Source organism: Lagopus leucura, unplaced genomic scaffold (assembly GCF_019238085.1).
Source record: "Lagopus leucura isolate 7727_CA_CO unplaced genomic scaffold, USGS_WTPT01 Super-Scaffold_100002, whole genome shotgun sequence".
NCBI lineage: Eukaryota > Metazoa > Chordata > Aves > Galliformes > Phasianidae > Lagopus > Lagopus leucura.
This window is the reverse complement of record NW_024962263.1, coordinates 50,720,930-50,742,146: the sequence shown is the minus strand read 5'-3', so window position 1 is coordinate 50,742,146 and position 21,217 is coordinate 50,720,930. Positions and strand designations below refer to the sequence as shown.

The window sequence follows — 21,217 nt, the reverse complement described above, 5'->3', positions numbered from 1 at the left end:
AAATGGCCATCTATTTGATGTTGTTTAGGAATGCTTTTTCTAAGTTAGAGCCAGTCACATTACAATGTTAAACAATAGAAAAGGGCCATCTTACAAGCATCAGCTACAGAAATTGCCCATACCCAGCACAACTGATACATGAACAATCCATTTTCTTAACAGGACAAATTAAAGACATACAAAAATACAATGATGCATTCCACTCCATAAGAACTCTGTAGCTGGTTAACTTCTTTTGCCTTTTATAATAATTAAAATCCGTAAAAACTTGAAAACATTTAGGCTGGGAAATTTCAAGGAGGAGGTACAAAAGGAACTCACTGAAATTGCTCAGAGAAGTAAGCTCTAGTACTCATTTCATCAATTGTTTTGCTTTGTTTTTCCTCCTATGAAAACACTTCACTTAGCAAACATTTCCCAGAAGAAGCCAATAAACAAAGCAGAGAGAAAGCTATAAACCATCTCAAAACCTATGCTTTGGATAAAGCTATCTAAAGCAATATTTACCTTAAGAATTACATTGGTAGCGCTTTTTATTTATTTATTTCAATAAGAAGAGAAAGCTTGGAGGTGACCTGAGAGCAGCCTTTCAGTATTTAAAGAGGTACGACAGGAAAGAAGGAGACAGACTCTTTAGCAGGGTCTGTAGTGGCAGAACATGGGGAAATGGCTTCAAAGCTCAAAGAGGGAAGATTTGGGTTAGACACAAGGAAAAACCTTTTACAGTGAGGGTAGTGAGGCACCAGCACAGGTTGCCCAGAGTTGTGGTGGATGCCCTATCCCTGGAGGCTTTCAAAGCAAGGCTGAACCAGGCCCTGGGCAACCTGAGGTAGCTGCGGATGTCTCTCTTCACTGCAGGGGAGTTGGACTAGATGGCCTTCAAAGGTCCCTTCCAACTCTAAGAATCCTATGATTCTATTCTATGAAATTTTACATTGTTGGTGTCTTAACAGACACAAACTAAAGTTGCACAAGAATTTCTTTTTTTCCACAAAGCTATAGTGATTCTCTGGGAAGTTAACAGTAAGAAGGCAGGTAATGAGAAATCATGTTTGTACAACAGAAGCCTCAGCCATTTATTGCAACAAAGCACTCATATCTGGGCCGTGGGCAAAAGGGTCTAGAAGGGCACAGGCATATTTATGTCTTTCATGTGATGCACAGACCCTGGTGTTTAGAAATAAAGAGTCATTTCACTGATGATAGATGTATAAAAGCAGAATTTTCCCCTTTCAGTTCCATAACATTATTAATTATCTGCTAACAGTAATGATAAAAAATGATAAATTCTAAACAGAACCAAGTAGGTATGTTCACCTATTTGTGTTTTTTTGTTTTGGTAGTGATTCTAGTTGGACTGTGTTAAAATTGGCATTGAATACCATTGAACTCCAGCTCATGCTTTGGCATCAGTTGCAAGACGCAGCAAAACAGGTCTTCAAAGTAAAACAGAACTTACTTTATACTTGCTTGTTATGGGGCAGGCAGACTACTAAGAGAGAGAAGGTAACTCAGAAGTACAGCCATTCACTCCCACTTCCAAGGCTGAGCCCACCTCGCATCTGTCAGAATCCAACCTCTTATTTACCTTTTACATGCATTATCCCAGCTGCACTCAAAAATCCAGAATATAGTATACACCAAGAACAGTGATGGACAGCCTCACAAGAAAGGAGAGGTGGTAACATGAGTTCACTTTACCAGGACCCAGTTCATATTCCATTAAAAAAGCAGTAGGAAGTGTATTTAGACATCAGAAAAATCATAACAAAGCTTTCAATATACGAACATTAATGAAGTTTACTTAACATGGGAGTTGAGAGGGAAGGAAGTAAGTTTTACATTAGTTTTTGGGACTTCATAAACATATCTGATTAACCAGAAATCTTGATGCTGGAATAAGAAATCTCAGCACATTGAACTACAGAAGCAGCATCATTTATTCAGTATGTTTCAGTTGCTACTGGTTTCACAGTAAGAATGATGAGGCCTTGGACCTGACTTCTCCGGCATAGTGAGCATTGCAAATGTGTAAATATGTAACAAAAAGTCTGTACAATTTTAGGTTTTATTGATTATGGTTTGAAGTGTGAGAAATCACTAGCAGAACACACATCTCCATTACCAACGCATCTTCTCCTCCGGTGTCCTCTCCTCTTTTCTTAGCCTGCCTCTCAGGTAACCAGAAGTGAGCTATCTACTCCTGATAATTTTGAATTCTACTGATTCTGTTCAGTAACTCACCTGATAACTTACTCAAAGCAGCTTCAAGGTCAGGACTCTTACTGTGACGGTCACCATCCACCAGGAAAATATTACCTGTTTAGTTTTTATTGACTTCTACAGTTCTCTACTCCTCCCAGCCACCCCCTCCTCCTTACTCACCTTTCTCAGAAGAGCTGCAGGCAAGAGAGAGGCAAGGCAGCCATCAGCTGCCTGATTCATCACAGACGCTTCACCTCTGACCAGCATCTGGTGAGAAGTCATTTCTCAGTAATCCCAGTAAGTTTTCCCATTCTGCACTATTTCACTTTATCAGGGTTCACTCCTCAATGAAACCTCTATTCCCCATTTCCTTGGGGTCTAACTTCAGAATGAACTTCAGTGTCCTGATCGTTTTACAAAGCAACCATACCCTGAATTTCTTAAAGTTGTGCAAGGCTAAGAGTGATCACACATACATCAGCAAGCAGGAACACACAAATAGGTAAGGCTAGATACACTCACACTCAGAATATAGTCCAGATTTGAGAGAAATTCTAACACAACTCAACTTTGTTAGCACGGTTGTAGCAACCGTTAAGAGCTTGTTTCAGCCTATCTTTGCATTTTTATACAGCTATGACCACCATGAATACAGTTGCTGGCATGCAATTGCTAATACTGTCCACAAAAATGCACTGATGAAGAGGATTGTTCCACTTCACATACATTTACTTTCAGACTACAGAACTGGGCACAAACAAGCTCTTTGGTGCATAAATAAATAACCCCAAACCTCGAGAAGATCTCACACCACAGGTTTTAACTGATTAAAATATCTCAAAAAAAAAGTTATTACAACAATAGAAAATTAGAATACACTTGACTAGATTGCAGTCCTACATAGAAACTGATGTAAACTGCTTAACAGTCATCTATTTTACAAATTTGCATCAACATCAGTGGTATAAATCTATCAATTTAGAAGATACCTAAATGCAACTTTCTGTGCTAAAAAACACCACTGTGAACTCAGAGCTTTGTTGCATCCAACACTGCATGTCCACTTGTGCCTAACTGTAACAAAAGCATACCAGAATAAAACAGTTATGTTACTGCAGGAGCTCACCTACTGCCACAGTCAGGTGTGTTTTGGACAAAGGTGGAAAACCATAGGTCACTTAGGATTTAAAAATTAACTCTGGAGAGGCAACTACTGAGTGAAATGCAATGATTCAATTATCATAGAATGGCCTGAGTTGAAAAGGACCATAATGATCATCTAGTTTCAATCCCCCTGCTATGTGCAGGGTCCCACAGGTTTTAGCATGTGACGTGGTAAGATTATGAAAAATGAGACACTGTGATGCTGATCAAATTAAAGATTTTATTGCTATTCCAATTTTGTACCAAACAACCCATGACAGGAGGCTAGAAAAGAGTGTTTAAAACAATACTCATCACTTTAAAACCCACCAGCAATATTAATTCCTGATTATTTAGTCTGTGGGATGAAGATTTTATCAAAGAAATGTTCCCCATTTCTCTCTTCAGAAGTTCAAATAATAAATAAGTTAATTAAAAAACACCCCTGCTTAGTACAAGTAAGCTCACTATTCAAAATGTTAAGCTATATAAAGGTACAAAAGACTAAATTAGAGTTACAACAGCAAAGAGGCTCAATTTTTCAAACTTTCATCGTAAAGCTAAGCTTACGTCAGCAGAGGGGAAAAAGGATTTCAAATACATACTTTTACAGCTATCTTTTCAAGGAAAGATGGCATAAAAATCGTTGCAGACTAGAAGAACCCAGCAGAGGCCAAAATCTCTTACCATGAAATGACTTTCACAGGGTCTGCTTTAATAGCAGGAATACAATGTGTGACCCAGATAACAAGAGCAGCAGCAAGGATTTAGTTTAGCAAAGCTGTAAAGCTGGCTAAAACAGGTTATAAGTCATTGATTAGCAAACACTTTTCCTAAGACCTGCATAAAGGTCCTTTGCAACATGACTCAGCACTCAGAGCACACAACATAAAGATCTTTTATCTATGGAAAACAGTCTGATCGGGGATTATTTTGTCAGTTGTACACCTCAGGACAGAATCAGGAAACGTTCCATTCACCACGTATTTAGTAGTGAGAACTGTCACCAAATTCTTATTTTAACTTTGTGATAATCGTGTTTCAGTCTGCTATTTTCTACACTCCAGGTTTCAAAGGTTCAAATTACTTTATATTTTCATGACAATATGTTCAATTTCAGGGAGAAAATACATACACTTTTTACCTTGAAAAAAAGTTGTAAGTAAGATGAGTAACACTGGACACTTCACTAAGACTATAGTGATGGCCTGAATAAAGCACACTGTTTTTACATGAACTGCAGAAAATGCTTATTATTTACTCAAGCACATTTCAAATTCACTTAGCTATCCACTTATGAACAGATGCAATGAAAGGAGGTGACTTTTTTTAAGCAGTTACTGAGCCTAAGTGTTAGAAGCTATTTTCCTGACTTCCCCCCCCCCCCATTCAGTTGAAGCTACTGATTCTTCTGAAATAAAGGATTAATGTAGAGCTCTGAGGTCTCAGGTTTCCACTGAAGGTTCCATTTGTTTCCAAACGCTAACTACAAGTGATCTTCAGTCACGTACCTGAGGCACCAGACCTACTTGAAAAGGTTGTAAAGTGAAAGCTCATCTAATTCAGAACCAGCCTGACAGCTTGACAATCTCAAGCTTTTGTAGCGATGTACTGATTTTATTCAAAATATTGTTCGCATTACATCTCATTAGTGCCTTCCAAATGTCAAAGAAAAACATTCTTTTGGGCAAAGCAGCATATAGCAAAACCCTTCTGAGTGCAAATTAAAACGGCTATGAATGCCTCCTCTAGCAGCATCTTGTCTTTACACAACCCATGCTGAGGTTCCCACCAGCTAGCTGAGACAGCAAGGCAACAAAACCTAAGCGACATGAGAGCTGAAGCTGATTTGCTACTTGAGATCAAGTTTTGGTTAGGATGAAGTAAAGCTATTGTCTAGGAAAACACACGCAAGAGTAGCTGGAGAAACAGGAGGAAGAGTCTGTCAACAGTTGAACAGTTTCACAGCACGTACTTCTGTTGCTTTAGGAAAAATCTTCAGAAAGGCAAAACACACAAAGTAATGAATGTGTATATGTACCTCAACTCCACTGATTACTCATGAGGTTTGGCAATTCTGTTCCCACACATTAGAAGCTTTCTCATGTGAGAAGCCTGAAATTTATAATATAACCAATCTGTCTCCAAATACTGAAAGACAGCTATTCCATTCCTGAAATGGTGTGGCTTGTCTCTTCACCCAGGCTAATATTATCTAGGATTGTATGCAACAATTTAAGTAATAGGCTTCCATACTAAGCTTGGTAACACCCTTGAATTTCAAACAAATTCTTAAATAAGTGGCCTGCTTTAAGGAAGGTGCTTAGCCACCGAGCATATTCTTACATAGCCACTGTGGATGTATGTCGGAGCTTACATTTAAAGACCAAACTGCAAAATACCAGCAACAAAGAGAGGAATATGGTAAGGGCAAAGTTCTGAGAAGATACCGAATGTCCTGCCTATGTACGTCACAGTCAGAAAGTACTGATGGTCTATATATAGTTCAGAAGCCGTTTGTAAGCAAGATACTTTTCAATCCAGCTGAAGCACATGCAAATTAATTTGAGGCTTGCCACGTCGCTTTAAAGCAGGCAGAACAATTCCAGTTTCCTTGTGCATAGGACAGGATGGAAAAACGCCCCACACAGAGAGCGCTGCCACACAGAACACAGCATTCTATTCCTTTTGTTTTCTCTGATTACTTACAGCTTCAAGAGTTCTCTGCTTTATACAACTACATGGAAAATGCAAGAACATTTATGAGGACTGTAAAATTCTGAACTGCTATTAAGTGGCTTCTTGAATAAATCCAGGGTAAGTGATTAATAATGTCACAGAGGTATAATACAGAAAGGAAAGAGGAGTAATAAAGCCTTGAAGGTGAAACACATTAGGAGAACTATTTCTCCCATAAGGAAGAGGAAGGAAATGGGTATCCAAATAGTTCAAAGGAAAGTAGAAACCCAGCCAGGTCAAGTTTAATACACAAGTTTTCTAGATACAAAGCTTAAATTGTACCATTTCTCATATGAAAAAAAAAAAAAAAAAGAAGTCTTCAAAACATTACTTCAACATCCCACTAATGAATAAATTAATTTATTATTCCTTTAAAGGGCTCATAATATCTAGCAGTCTCCAAACAAGCTATGATAGTTCACTGATGTCTATCCTGCTAAGCACAGAACAGGCAGACATCAGCTTGATCTTGACCAGAGAATTGTAAAAAATATAAAGGAAAGCGCTGAGAAATTACCCCACATTACGGAATCATTTTAATGGAAGATTTTTAGGGAAAATAGCTTTACAAACGGAACAAAAACACCACACACAAACCACCCAATCACCAATAAATCTATCGCCAGTCCTTGCCTTACAGCCTGGAGAGTCAGACCATTTCCAGCCCTTCATTTTCAGCATCAGGTTCCTTACAGCTGCGCTCACATACATGTAGACTTGCTTTAACCAGATCCAAAAGTTTAGACAGAAGTAAACACCAAACTTAAGAAAACAAGGCACTGACATTGAGCACGGTGTCATTTCTAATCAGAATCAATCATATACATTCAGAAAGAAAAATTAGCCTCACACAGGTAACACCAGTCACACAAAGTAGCCAATTCACCTTTAAAGATGAGACTATTAAGTGAGTACAAATGAGAAGTGTGGATTTTATAGAAACAACATTTCTTCAGGATCTAGCAGTGCTTTTCTGAAGCCATTTAGCACACTTTGCAAAGAGGTTGTTTGTGCCTACATGTAAGAAAAAAATTGCGAACCTCACCTATAATTTCTGACCATAGATCAGCTGATTCTATGTATGTATATTTTTAACCTAAGACAGATTTCAGCAAACCAAAGGGAGTTTTCACTGACTTAGTCTTATTCTAATACAAGCTACTTTATATCCTCAGTCTAATAGCAAGGAGATGGAAGACTTCAGCAATCCAGTTTTAGACACTGCAGTCTTGATATTGTCTTGAAGTGCAAAAATTAGCTCCTGAATTAACTCCTTCAAATTATGTTGCTGATCAGTTCCTTCTTCTAGAGCTGCATATGAGATTTTAAATGGCATGCTTTGCTGAATTATTTTTTTTAACCTGAAGCTATGTTCAGTCACATCTTGTGCTCTACGTTTTCAAAACATCACAAAATGAATCTTCAGCTAAACCACTTGGAATTGGTACATCATATCAACAACAGTTGTTCTTGATTTTGAAAAATAAAAAAAAAATAAATTGATTTGTTCTTCCCTTTTTCCCCAGCAGTACCCATACAAACACCTCAGGTCCAGCTACAAGCTGCAGCTGTCATACTGCGGGATTAATCAAAATTATCTGAGGAATGTCAGCCACTGAGACATTAAATATTTACTTGCAAAGTTAGTTAACATAGATGATTTCTAAAAGGAAGTAAGCACTGTATAGATGCGAAATGTCTAACATACACATTTTCTTCAGCACACACTAAAGAAAAGCTATTTTCAAATTAGATTGTTTGTTCTTAAAAGGCATTTTTATTATTATTTTTTAAATGACTGTTCAAAGAATTAGCGATCTCATTAAAGGAATTTCTGGAATAAAACTGAGACGGTTGACCTTAGTAAGTTTTGTTGGTTTTCCTTGGTGTTACAATTTCATTACTGGATTTCACGCAACCAAAACACTCATTTTTCTGAAATAAATAAGGATGAAGCTGAACATTACAGCAAGAGCAGATGAAATTCACACAGGTAGAGATAAATCTCATGTTTATACCAAATCACTCCCTCCTTTGTTCCGTAAATGAGCTTAACATAGCTTCATGCTAAGAGTTGGCCTGTGTGAAATCTTAAAATTTCTACCTACTATATGGAAAGCACCACAACAACAACAAAAAAATCCTATCTCCAATCTGTGCATATGCAAATGCAAAGCCAAAAGCATTTTCCCCACTGCAATCAGCATTTTCCTCCAGAAGCTATGACTAAATATTCCTAGCAGTTCTGTTAAAGAGGGTTTGCTTCGTTGTACTAAAATGACTTTGCTGTTTGGGACAGACGCATGTACAATTCTGTACATTTTCCACTTTTTGGGAACTTTACGTGTGGCTGTTATTTCTGACACAAAAACTACTGCACTATTCAGTTGCACTATACAAAGTATATGGAAGCTTCTAAGATATCACATGTAAGACTATAAAGGACATTTATAACCATAAAACCATGGAAATTTTGTGTAAAAATTATTGCTTTTTATGTAGTCAAATACACTGTAGGAAAAAAACAGCTTTTTTTGATATACAAATTTTTAGTAGCAGATACTCTACAATAGCCAGACTGAACATACTGATATGCAAAATGCCAATACTCAAAGCACAAGCCCTAAAACAGTTTTATTTCCTGTGCATACCAGGAAATCCCATGTCAGAGCCCAGACACAAGCAGAAGTCTTTGGAAGTTATTTCATAGTAAAATGATTAATAATTTTTTTTTGAACTTTGACATCAAGTATTATGCTAATTCAGATTAAAAAAATAAAATGCAGTAATCCATAGCTGACTAAATACTGATCTCTAATGTATCTATTCCAGCTCAGCCTAACATAGGCAATAATATTTCTTTTTTGGACTGTTTTTTGGACTTGCAAGAGCTGCTCTACGTCCAATTTGTTGTAATCTTTCCAAATTGGACTCTGTGCATCCCACATCTCCAAAGTCACTTACCAAGTATAGAGAATGTTCTCCTACCATAAAAAACACTCTCCTTGCAGAATCAACAGTAAGGTACCAAAATAAGACTTTTTTTTTTTTTTTTTTTTTTTTTTAATCCCTGCTTTATTAGTCTCAATCCTTTGATGAGCCAGTGGTTTGGGAACAGAAATGAATCAACCTGGCCAATATGCACCCTAGAGTGAGCACTGAGGTCAATTTATTCCTCTGTTCTGAGCTCTGTCAATCCCATTTACGTCTTATAAGCTCTCAGGAGTGAGAAAAGAGTGAAAGAGGCCCTGTAACTCTCCGCTTTTTATAGCTGAAAAAGGCTTTATTTTTCAAGGCCTACATGAAACAAAATTGGGATAGCATACCTATGCTTCTTAAATTTTTCCATTCATGACTTGAAGAAATATTCTTGTCTACTAATTTATCACCTGCTACCATGACATTCCACTCAACAGATTCTATACTGATTACTGATACAGGATTCATTCTCTCATGCTTCCAAGTTACACCTCACAGCTCTTTGCCTTTCCATTTGCCCACATGATAAACTAGCTGCTCACTGGAAGAGAACAAGATGCTTCACTCCTTATCCCCAGCACACTGCAGTCACCAATCAACTGCAGTACTTTTCCTCCAATGCACAACACAGGCCGGACCTCTGTCCCCTCGCAAAAAGAGCAAAAAGACACCACCTTCACTTTGGAAAGATGCTATATCACAATTGCTGTACACAGCAGATGGTGCAACAGTACAGATCCTTGCTACAAGCCCTTATTCTGCAGCATTTTTTTAATTTATTTATTTTTTTTATCAGGGCTGGCAACATCCCCTCCATTCTCTACACGCACACACATCCACCCTTTCCTGCCTCTTAGCACAGTCTTCTCCACCCCACTACACCGATTCCCAGAAACGCGGTACTTTCTCTCCCCACTGACGCCCCAGGTCAGGTTCTCACGGCGGCGTCGCAGCCCTACAGACGGGAGTGACCGTCCCCGGGGCCGAGCCCAGCCCGGCGGTGCTGCCGCTTCCCTTTCTCCCCATCGGAAGATACCTCCACCCCACCCCGCTCCACTCTCTCCCGTCACTAACAGCTCGCCCCGTCCCCGAAAAAGGAGATCTGTCCAGCCCTCATAGGGAGTACCCACCCCCGGGCACAACACCCAGCTCCCCGCAGCAACCCCAGGCCCGCCGAGCCCCCTCACAGACCTGTGGAGCCAGCCATCTTGTCCAAACCCCCCCGCGCCGGGCCGGGCCTGCACGCCACACGCGTCACTTCCGCCAGACGCACTACGTCACTTCCTGCACGGCGACCGGCCGCTCCGAGGGGCGGGCAGGAGAGCGGGCAAATATAGGGGGGGGTGGGGTGAGAGGTGTGGCGGTGCAGGGAGGAGGTCCCTGAGAAGGAGGTGGGCTGCAGCGTTTTCGGTGCTTACGGTGACAGAATTAGAAGTGAGATTTCAAAAGACAGCCAACAGTATGAACACACACACACACACACACAGTCACAGTAGTTAAAGATTTTACTCCTTTATTATAGCATCACTAGAAAATACCATGGCCTGGAATGGAAGAAAATGCAATGTGAACTGTCCTTCTCCTTGTTTTTCTGATCAAGACTCAGCCCGTTTGTTTTTCTGAAGGATTTACTTTTTCAGGTGATCCTATGCTAACAGTCAGTACGTGATGCCAATGGGGACAGCAAGCCTACCAATCCCAAGCAACTTGCTCTCTGTAACTCTGGAAGCACACACAGGACTCCACTGTCCATCTATACCTGCTGACTTGATGTAGGGCACGTGGTTACTGGCAACAAATAATTTCAATGCTAATTGCAACTGCAGGAAATAAAGAAAAAACAGGTCGCAGGAGGAAGAAATGGCATAAGTTTGCCAGCAGAGAAATGCACCCTTATGCTGAGTGACTCATTTCACTCTTTGAATGTTGACCTAAGTTTATTGGGATAAAATGTATTATTTTATTTTTGCAGCATTAAATTTAAAAAAAAAAAAGCCTGATAACTAGAAGAACTGAACAAATTCAAATGTATATGAAGTTCCTTTTTTTTCCCCAAGCTATCGAGCATTTACAGATAGCAGTGAAGTCACTTATCCTCAAAAAAAAAGAGCTCCTTTTTGAAATACAACTTCAACTCATGCAGGATGGATGCCCCATTCTTGGAGACATTCAAGATCAGACTGAACTAACCTTAGCAACCTGATCTACCTGCAGATATCTCTGTTCATTGCAGGGGAGTTGTACTAGATGGCCTTTAAAGGTCCCTTCCAACTCAAATGATTCTATGATTCTATGCTTAGAACTTGATTGATGGCTAATAGTAACCATTAGAACAAAAGCCTTTTATAAACTTCATGGTCAAACACCACATAACGTATCTTATAAGAAAACTTAGACGTGGGTGCTCAACTCAGAAAATTAATTACTATTAATTAATTACATATATAAATATAAGTATATATATATATTTATATATATATAAATATTATAAATATAATTAATTAACTACAATCATGTTGTAAAATGAACTTATTTATACCATGTATATTTTTGCATGTAGCTTCTGCAGTCAGCTCTCTTGCTCTAAAAATATTCTCCAGAATTGCAGAGTAATGGTCCTCCAGGCTCCATCCCACCCCAGGGATGACTGCTTAAGTAATATTTGGAACAAGATCTTGGGAGAAGACAAATAAAGAATAATATTTCCCCTTTTCTCAGTCTGCAGCAATCACAGACATATGATAACTGTATCTTAGAGCAGGTCTACTGCAAACATTATTTTTAACTGAATGAATGATTAACTTGTATAACTTTAAGTGACATATTATAGAGGACATAAATCTGTATGAATGGCAATAAAAACACAAATCAAACAAAGCTCAATTCCCTCATTTCTTTACACAGAATATATAAATAAAACTGCTGAAGCAGAAAGTGCAAATACTCCCACAAGTAGTGTTTTGGGGAGCTAGGACCCTTAACCTTCTCTATCCAACCTGCTCTTCTAAAGACAATGTATCTAAAAAGTAAAGACATAGAACACCACATGGGCTAAGAAAAAGCTGTTACTTATAGTCATATTGCAGTGCTTTTAAAGCTCTAACAAACACCAGTGCTCCATTATAGGGATCTGTACATAAATATAATGAGCAGTAATTAATCTGGAGAATTTACAGTTGGATGCCACCATTCTACAAGTGACTGCAGACTGCACCTGCCTCACTGAGTTTTCTCATTTCATTGTTGCACAAGTTGTGTCTGATTAGCAGAGAAGAGCAACATTATTCATCCTTAAAGGCAGAGGAAGCATCAGGCATTACACAGTCATGGGAACACAGCAAACTCGGAACCAATAATAATCATACAGAAAACTACTACAGTATCTTATTCCAAGCAAATGTATGTGTAAATCATTACCTGACCTCAGAATGGACTCCTGAAGATCATAACTCTTTTCTCTCCACTGAACCTCATTTGAACCACAATGATCTAGCAGTTTTAAAGTTACAATGCGTCTTTTCACTCCACCATGTAGAGAATATAAGACAAATAAGCAAATTCTGTTTCTATTCCATCCATCGAGAGGTTATGTTCTTTCTTGTCTCCTGAACATCCATGCAACACAGTATTTGCCCCTTCCTTAGATTGAAACCCAATTCATAATTTCGTTTCCTTATTTTCATTCATTTCAGTATGCGTCCTTCCAAGATTCTGATTGCACAGATTGTCTATATTTACAGGAAAGTTTTCCTGTGGTTCCTCACGCTGCCTCAAGCTTGGAGTACCAGCAGTGAAATAGCTGAATCAGTGAGTCAGAAAATCACATCAGAATTATAAATATCTCAAAATGACATAAGATGTACAGCACAGTTTTACAGAGAAAATTTCCATGATATTGCACAGATGTGAAGCTTCAAAAGGAAAGAACATAATCTTGCAAAGAGAAACAACATATGGAAGACTGTAGCTCATTCTTTCTAATGAATAGCTTAAGCTTACACAACAACAACAAAAAAGAGTATTCCTCACAACACAAACACCAGCTTTGTTTGATACACTAAATTGTAATATAAAAAATAAATTTAATAATTCAGTCATCAAATACATAATGAAATCATGAATCAAAGTTATCAAGGTACATTAAAAATCCCTAATTTATTTTTCTCTGTAATTTGTTCATGTTGTTTACCACTGTATTAAAATGTCAGTTTTGTTATTTCATATAAGGATTATATTTCCCCTCATATACAAAAGAAAGCCACACCATTAGGAATAGCAAAAAAAACAAAATACTGAAAGCAAAATATGAACAGTTTGCAGTTCACCCAACTTTTTCACATTTATTCTTTTTCGTATAATGGCACAAATGGGAAACATTTTCACTGCTTATTTCACAATGAATAAAGGGTGAAAACAAACGCTGGAGAATGCGGGCATCGATCCCGCTACCTCTCGCATGCTAAGCGAGCGCTCTACCATTTGAGCTAATTCCCCACCTGAAAAAAAAATTCTGAACTAGACTTACATACTGTACAGTTACTGATAACTGCAATATAACCACTTTTGATTATAAATTCATTGTTTCTTGCTGAGTCATTCCTTCTACTTATGAACAACCAACTGCAACACACAGCTGGAATCATGTGATACGTCATTCAGCATGTATACTGCCAGAATAATTCATCTCTTTTCTAACACAAGCCTTTGTTATTCAGCTGTTTTCATATATGATGGTCTCCAGAAGAGCAACCTTTGGAAAAGAAATCAAATGCATTATTAAAAAACAACAACAATAACAAACTTTATTGAAAAAATGTTCCAAATTCAACAAGGAAGCCCAAGGTATTTCCAGTTTTCAAGGCATACACATGAAAAGCCTGGTCCAGAAAATGTTTAATGAGTGATAAATACTATATGCCTGATGGTTTATATGTACATATGTATTTTTAACTCACAGAGTAAAGAAAAATAAGGGAGCAGACTGAAGGACGGTATTTTCATATTCCCAGAGCTCCTTTTGCTAACAGGCTGTCACAGTTTACAAAATAAATCCACATTTTCAACAGAGAGAAAAAATGTGGTTTTGCCCTACTCTTGACACCTTCCTTTCCCCTCCTCCAGAATCCTTTTGGAAGGTCTGGCTTCTCTGGAGTAACATGGTCAAATGAAACTAAACTCTTAATAATTCTCATTTACTATTCATTACTGTTCCAAAAGCACATTATTACTATATACCTCCTTATTTTTTGCAATAGCAGAAATCTCCTGAGTATCTTTTTGAAAGTTACGCTTGTTTCTGTACATAAAATGGTGCACTCAACAATAGAATTGAGACTACATTTCTCTGCAGGGTGAGAAAAATTCATAAACATTCCCTTATTTGGCGTGGTAGTGTACATTTGCACACTTGCCCTATGTATTGTTGCACGTACGTCTAAATTACATAGCACATAATCACCATAAGATGATATCCTGCTGCTTGAACTTACACTGTTCCACTTGCAGAGGAAAGAAGATTGCTCTTGTGCTGTGTTAGCATTACAGTGAGCAATGACTTTTTGCAAAGTTGAGACATGTTTCTCACTTCATAAGAATATGACAACAGAACAGAAGGTGTTACTCATCTGCCAAGTCTAAGGCTAAGAGAAAATGCAATCAGAGTGTGAATGGAAGTCAGGTTGCCACCTGGCTGGTTTGTATCTGGCCTAGCTGGTTTTCATGTTGTCCTACTGGCTGCTGCTGATGCTGAAAGGGCTGGTTTATGTACATTGCACTCACATGATGGGTGGCTTGGAGCTACCATTCTTATGTACTTAGCTATTTCTGGAGCTGGATTTTTTTACAAGTGGCAACACAAAGCAGGAATAATTGAACCTACTCTCTTTAAGCAGTACAGCAGTACTGACTTGATGCTTGTAAAGCTGTAATGTTGATTTCCAATGGATTTCCTAGTTCTGCCTACCATAAGAAACTAAGAATAATGATATTTAGTAAACATGTACTAAGTTGTCAGCCTCTAACATCATGAGCAGTGTGAGTGAGAGCACGAATTAGAAATAAGGCTGTTGTGAATTTACAGCTGTTTGTAAATATAAGCTGTATTAGTCCATCCAGAGTTTAATATAGGCTTTGGGGAGTGAATGCTTGTGTGTCATTCTTTGAAAGTTTGTAGAATGCTTTAGGATTAAAACTAGCATGAAAGGGATGCTCTTCTGAAGAGGTAGATTTGCCTTGTAAATAACTAATTTTTCTATGGCAGCTGCTACAGCATGCACAGAAGATTCTCAACGTTTTCTGCACTCAGAACGCTGGGGGGAAACATAATAGCTTTCTGTATCTCAAAAAGTCCTCTTTCCTTCTGAAAGTTAATTAAAATAATTAATCAACTACTGTGAACACAAAGCTTGAGCAGGCCCTTAGAAGGCCTTATTAGCTGCACAAAATAGTCAAATCAGACTGCAGTGAAAAAAGCGGAGAATTTGGATAGTTAAGAGGAAAGCTACGCAATACATCTGTATTTTTCTCCTGGGTAAGCTTTTCACTGGTAGCTGCAACTGTGATATCAAGTCACAGTTTGGAGTTTGGAGGCAAGGCATGTGTTTTTTATGTGACCTCATTTATTCAGCCTGGAGCATCTGGGCCTAGGAGTACCCGCTTATTTGATCATCTGCGGGAATTTAGAATGAGGTAACTAACCAACAATAACTATCCCAGGGTAAATAGAGGTCAATCATTTTTAGCAGTGATGACAAAGAGCATGCTTAGACCAGGCATTACTGAGTTACTTCCTGGCTGGGTAGTACGATTCTATGGTAAAGGAGAAAAGCAAAGCTTTTATCTTTATCTTTTGAAAAGATAAATCTTTGCTCATAGAAAGTTGTTTAGAGATGGTTACTATCAATTCAAACACTGCTATAATCTTAATTGGCTGGTAAACAGCTCAAAGCCTGCACTAATCTTGTTTAAGTTCTATTATTAATGGTAAGGTCTCAGAACATTACAGTTTCTTCAGAACCTTTTCTTCGTTTGAGAAGTGTTGAAGTATCTGTAATTTTATTAACAAAATTTCACAATGGGAGCACTCCTGACTACAGAAAGTCGTTAGCTGTTGAGAGAACCTTCTCAGCCTTTGCTTGAAGAAAATTTTGAAAGATTCCAATTTTTTTCCTCCACTTTGTTTTGGGAAATACATTTAGTGATTTGCTGAATGGGAAGGAAAATAGCAAGTAAATATACAAACCCAAGTATTTTAGGGTTGTGCAATGAGGAACGTGGTTGTAAGGTAACAACAGCATCTGCCTTAAGCACAGAGCAACGCATATTGCTTTAAATTACATTTTCCAGCCTCCAGCCTGAATGCCACGCCTAAGAAATGCATGGATATGACCCCAGTTATGAATCTATATACTGAAAAAGGTATTTTTGTTTATTTAAATGCAAATACACTGGCAGGCAAGGCTGTGCTTTTGAAGATTCACCTACTGCCCTAATGAGAAGACCAACAGTACGTGCAATGCCAGACCTCTCCTCCCAGCTGTTTCATCATGTCACCTGAGGGGGGGGATATGGGAGGGAAGCTGATGGGGGAGCCGGCGCTGCCGCAGAAGATTCCAGCATTGGGCGGAGCTCTGTTCCTCCATGAGAGTGGGAGGAGGAGAGTCCTTGGAGTTGCTGTGGACTGGTTGGTGTCAGCCTGGGAGGCCCTCGAAGGAGAGCAGGTGGAGGGTTTTTTCTGCGGTCTTTTTGTGCTGTTAGGTCGTCTGGTCGCGGTGTTAGTGTGAGTCTGTGTTTTGCAGGTTCTGGGGCATAGGCTGTAAAGAAGAGACGCGGCCCTCAGAGCTCTGTTGGGGCACACCTCTGGGGGGGGGGGGGGGGGTGGGGGGGGGGGAGTAATCTCTTCTGTGGCTCTTTATACTGTTGTAGTGCTGTGCTGTGGACCTCAGTCTTTCTGGGATTGCTTCCAATGCCTGCTATGATGCCAATATGACACTGTATTAGTAAAAATGGAATAGTTGTAGTTTGCACTCCCTTCTGATGCCACTCAGACAACGGTTACTCAGTGTATCACTGAGAACAAGAAGTGGAAGGATTGAATTGAGAGCAGGGTGGGTTGAAGAACTCATTGAGTTTAGTGCTATCTTAAGCTGACTGCCTTTTATTACAAGATTGGTTGTGATGTTTTTGTGTCAGACACCTGTGTTTTGAGTACGGATAGCTTCATCTGTGAATGCATCTTTTCTGCTGATAGCTCTGGTTTATCTGTTTTAATTTTAAAACAGAATGTTCAGTGGCATGTAAATTGACCAAAGATAAGTTCTTGCGTTTTCATGTGTACCTGAGTAATTAGCTGCTATATGCTGATCAGCGATGACTTTTGTGTGTCTTACAGCCTCTGATCTTTGTTCTGATCATTTACTGATCTAGTTCCTTGGGACTTTTTCTCTTTTGTTCAGTTGGATGAGATCATTCTGCTTAAAACTATTTTATTAATCTAGAGAAATTCTCATATAGTGGGAAGTACGTAGTTCTATTCCTTTGTAAAATCCACAGGAGGGAGCTCAAGATACAGCAATACTAATGCATTTTTTGTCTCTGACGGATGTATCAAGCAACAGGTTAGGGTGTTAGGCCATGCAGTCTGCAGTCCCTGTTTGTGAGGTCAGAAATACCCTGTAGGTGATTTGGAAGCAAACTGAGCAGGAGCCATAAAGGTCAGTGTGTGTTGTATTCTTCCATAAATCCTGTTGCACTTTTGTGTGGTGAGGTAGTTGCTAAATGTGTTTTTCATGTGGGAATGTGGCAAATAGAATTAAGCTGTGAACACTGGCAACCTTTTTGTTTGAACCTGAGAGGCATGGTTTTGTGATATTACAGAACCATGGTATGTAAGGTGTAGTTGAAGTCTAGCCTGCCATTTTCTCATTGGAGAACACAGAAACCATGTTTATAGGCAGGGTGTTACTGGAAACAGCATTCTCTGCTGTATTTCTGTTTAAATCGGACTTGGACAGTAGCTGCTGTTGGACACTGTGTGAAATGGGAGCAAACTTAGGGATATTTGTGCTGCTTTGCAGTCTTACTAAAGGTTGAGCTCCAACTCTCTTGCTCCAGAGCAGCCTAGTCCTCTGCTGTAGCACCAGTGAAGGAAATTAAGACAGGCTGGCATTAAATAGAAGGTTTCATATAGAGAATTGTTTTTAAATTATTTTCAATATAGAACCAGTATTTCTTTTATTGGTTAATTCATTCAGTAATAAGTATACTGTCACTCTCTGTTAGATATAATGTTCTCAGATAAAGTAGTACAGAACATGTCCTGGACTCTTAGTGCTCAGCTGATCTTTTCAGATGAAATTTAAAGCAGAAACCAGACATGTTAAAATGTGTGTCAGAGAAATTGAAGCCATTGCAAAAAGATTTTTCTCTAAATTCCAGAACAAATTTCTATTCAAGACAGACTGGAAGAAGAAAATAGGATAAGAAATTTTGTGATTGATCAGCAGGGTACAGGTGTGCTGTGAAAGGTAAAATGTCATTCTTCAGAATGTTAAAGACTATGTATGAATAAGGAAAATGAGATCATAAATATACATTAATGTTAAAATGTCCAGTAAAAAGACTTTGAAAAAGCACAAAAGAGCATAAAAATGATATTTTGTCTTAAGGTTGCCAGGCAGAAATACATGAAGCCTGTAAAAGAAATAGAGAATTGAAGTCTTGTTTGGAGAGATTTAAGACACTGGATGCCTACCTGTGCAACCTACTGTAGGGATTACAGCGTGGGGGGGTGGATTTGATCTCTAGACTTCCCTTCTAACCACTGCTATTCTGCGATGCAGAAGGAATGCTCAGGGAAGAGCAGAAAGGGTCAGTGTAGAATTAGATTGCATTCCTATATTCTTGTCCATTATGGAGCATAGATTCTAGCAGTACAAAGTATGTGTACAAAGTATGTAGAGTGCTCACGTCTAGGCAGTGTTAGGGGAGGTTAAAAAACATATGGATTGAATGACTAATGAAAATTCCCAGAATCACTGTGTGATTCCCATCTTGTATGGGATGCTATCCAGCAATTATAGGTACTGTGATGGATACTGAGCAGAAGGAGAGAAAAGGGAAGGGCTGAACAGGTGGTGCATTAAATCTTGAGGAAATGCCTCGTGAGTCATCAGTGACAGCGCATCGGCTCCCGATGGACAGTGCTCTGGACCCCCCCTGGCACGGGGAATTAGCTCAAATGGTAGAGCGCTCGCTTAGCATGCGAGAGGTAGCGGGATCGATGCCCGCATTCTCCACTTGCTGTTTGCTTTTATCTCCGTTGTCATCTCTATGCCGTTTTTTCAGTTACCAGCTGTATTTTTTTCTTTGCAGAAGGCAATGCTTTTTTTTTTTTTCCTCTCTCTAAAGTTGTGATTGCTGCCTGCACAAAAAAGAAATCGATCCCTGTTGCTCGATTTGAAGAACGGGCTTTGAAGAACGAAAAAAAAAAGCACACTGGCTGGTACTGCTGTTGTTTCTGATTTTGGCTTTATAAATACGCCTTTACATTGTAGGGCTTTTTAGAGTTTAGATGCATTTTTCCAAAGTGGTTTTATAAGGATTAAAATAAATCCAGTTTAGGGAGCATGTGAACAGTGTTAATGGTTTCAGTGGACAAAACAGAACGAGTATGAAATTCTTCTGTGAATAAATGCTTTTTTGCAGAGTAAAGTAAGTGCCTTCTGCACTGAGATTTTCTCCTGTTCTGCTTGCCTCGTGAAACGGTGCCTTAAATTATTTTCTTTCACAAACTTGAAGATCTTGTGGAAGAAAATCTTACATGGTGATACGTATATAGCAGCGTTTTCAAAACACTGGAGAATGCGGGCATCGATCCCGCTACCTCTCGCATGCTAAGCGAGCGCTCTACCATTTGAGCTAATTCCCCGTTGCGATGGTTGTTGTGGGGTACGTGTACTGGTGCTGAGTCACAGCGTGCCTGCTGTAATTGCTCCCTTCTGTTAGCATACTTCCTTATACAAAGACTCCACTAGAGCTTTTGTTGAAATAAGGTGTTTTTTTTTTTTTTTTTTTAAACTCGTTACAATGCAAATACCAGATAACTTGTAAGTCTAGAGGTATGCTATCAGCAGTTACTGAATGGCAATGTCATTTTTCTTTTGTATGGTCTTCAAGTTACATTCTTTTCTTTTCTGCTAATATTCTAAGAAGTTGTATGTAAACAATAAATACAACATTTAAGATGTTTATTCTTACCACAGTTTGTGGAAAAAATAAAGTGTTCACTTGTTTCATGGAGTTATAGAATACTTTGAGTTAGAAGAGACCCTTGAAGGTCATTCAGTCCTACTCCTCTACAGAGAACAAGGACGCTTACAGCTAGATCAGGTTGCTCAGAGCCCCATCCAGTTTAACGTTGAGTGTCTCTGGGTACAGGGCAACCACCACCTCTCTGGGTAACTTGCGTCAGCGCCTCACTACTGCTGTTGTAGAAAACTTCTTCCTTACATCCAATCTAAACCTCTTCTCCTTTAGTTTGAAACCATTTCCCCTTGTCATATCACAACAGATCCTGCTAAAGAGCTTGTCCTTTTTCTTCTTATAGCCCTCCTTTAGATACTGAAATGCTGCTCTCAGGTCTTCCCAGATCGTTCTCCAGGCTGAACAAGCCCAGCTCTCTGCCTGTCCAAATAGGGAGGTATTCCATTCCTTGGATTATTTGTGTGGCTCTTCTCTGGATACACTGCAACAGTTCTATGTCTCTCCTGTACTGAGGGCTCCGTATCTAGATACAGTACTCCAAGTGAGGCCTCATCCACAGTGGCAGGATCATCTCCCTTGCCCTGCTGGCCACACATCTCTGAATACTGTCTGTGATATGGTTGGTTTTCTAGGCTGTGAGGGCATGTTGCTGGTTCATGTCCAGCTTGCCATCTACCAGTAACCCCAGATCCTTCTCACCAAGGCTGTGCTCCATCCTTGCATCCCCCAGCGTGTACTGATAGGGTTGCTGTGACCCAAGTGCAAGACCTTACAGATGGATTCATTGGACCTTATGATGTCCTCTTGGTGTCATAATCATCCTGATTTATGTTCCACAGATTCTACCTTTTTGTATTTATTTTGATGATTTAGTTAAAATGGTATTGTG

The 21,217-nt window shown here is 39.1% G+C and overlaps 2 protein-coding genes and 3 non-coding genes across 6 annotated transcripts in view; 2 read left to right on the top strand and 3 right to left on the bottom strand.

Moving 5' to 3' along the window:
* Positions 1-10,350, bottom strand: part of UBE2V2 (ubiquitin conjugating enzyme E2 V2) — a 29,344-nt gene extending 18,994 nt beyond the window's left edge. The window contains exons 1-2 of one of the 2 annotated variants that reach the window (XM_042869114.1): positions 10,258-10,320; positions 2,386-2,472 (exon numbers count right to left, since the gene is read on the bottom strand). Coding sequence is in view for 1 of the 2 variants with exons in the window: in XM_042869113.1 (XP_042725047.1) it covers positions 10,258-10,273 (16 nt within the window). In the remaining variant the exon portion in view is untranslated. Of the gene's footprint in view, positions 1-2,385; positions 2,473-10,257 lie in introns of both variants that reach the window. The other variant, XM_042869113.1, reaches the window with a different exon arrangement.
* A 3,137-nt stretch (positions 10,351-13,487) lies between these two features.
* Positions 13,488-13,560, bottom strand: TRNAA-AGC. Its single transcript has one exon. It is a non-coding gene; the product is annotated as a tRNA-Ala (tRNA).
* A 2,888-nt stretch (positions 13,561-16,448) lies between these two features.
* The window catches only part of PRKDC (protein kinase, DNA-activated, catalytic subunit), a 104,434-nt gene continuing 99,665 nt past the window's right edge, over positions 16,449-21,217 (top strand). The window contains 2 exon segments of the mRNA XM_042869484.1: positions 16,449-16,482; positions 16,710-16,784. Coding sequence (XP_042725418.1) covers positions 16,449-16,482; positions 16,710-16,784 — 109 coding nt within the window.
* Positions 19,289-19,361, top strand: TRNAA-AGC. The gene has a single exon. It is a non-coding gene; the product is annotated as a tRNA-Ala (tRNA).
* Positions 19,921-19,993, bottom strand: TRNAA-AGC. The gene has a single exon. It is a non-coding gene; the product is annotated as a tRNA-Ala (tRNA).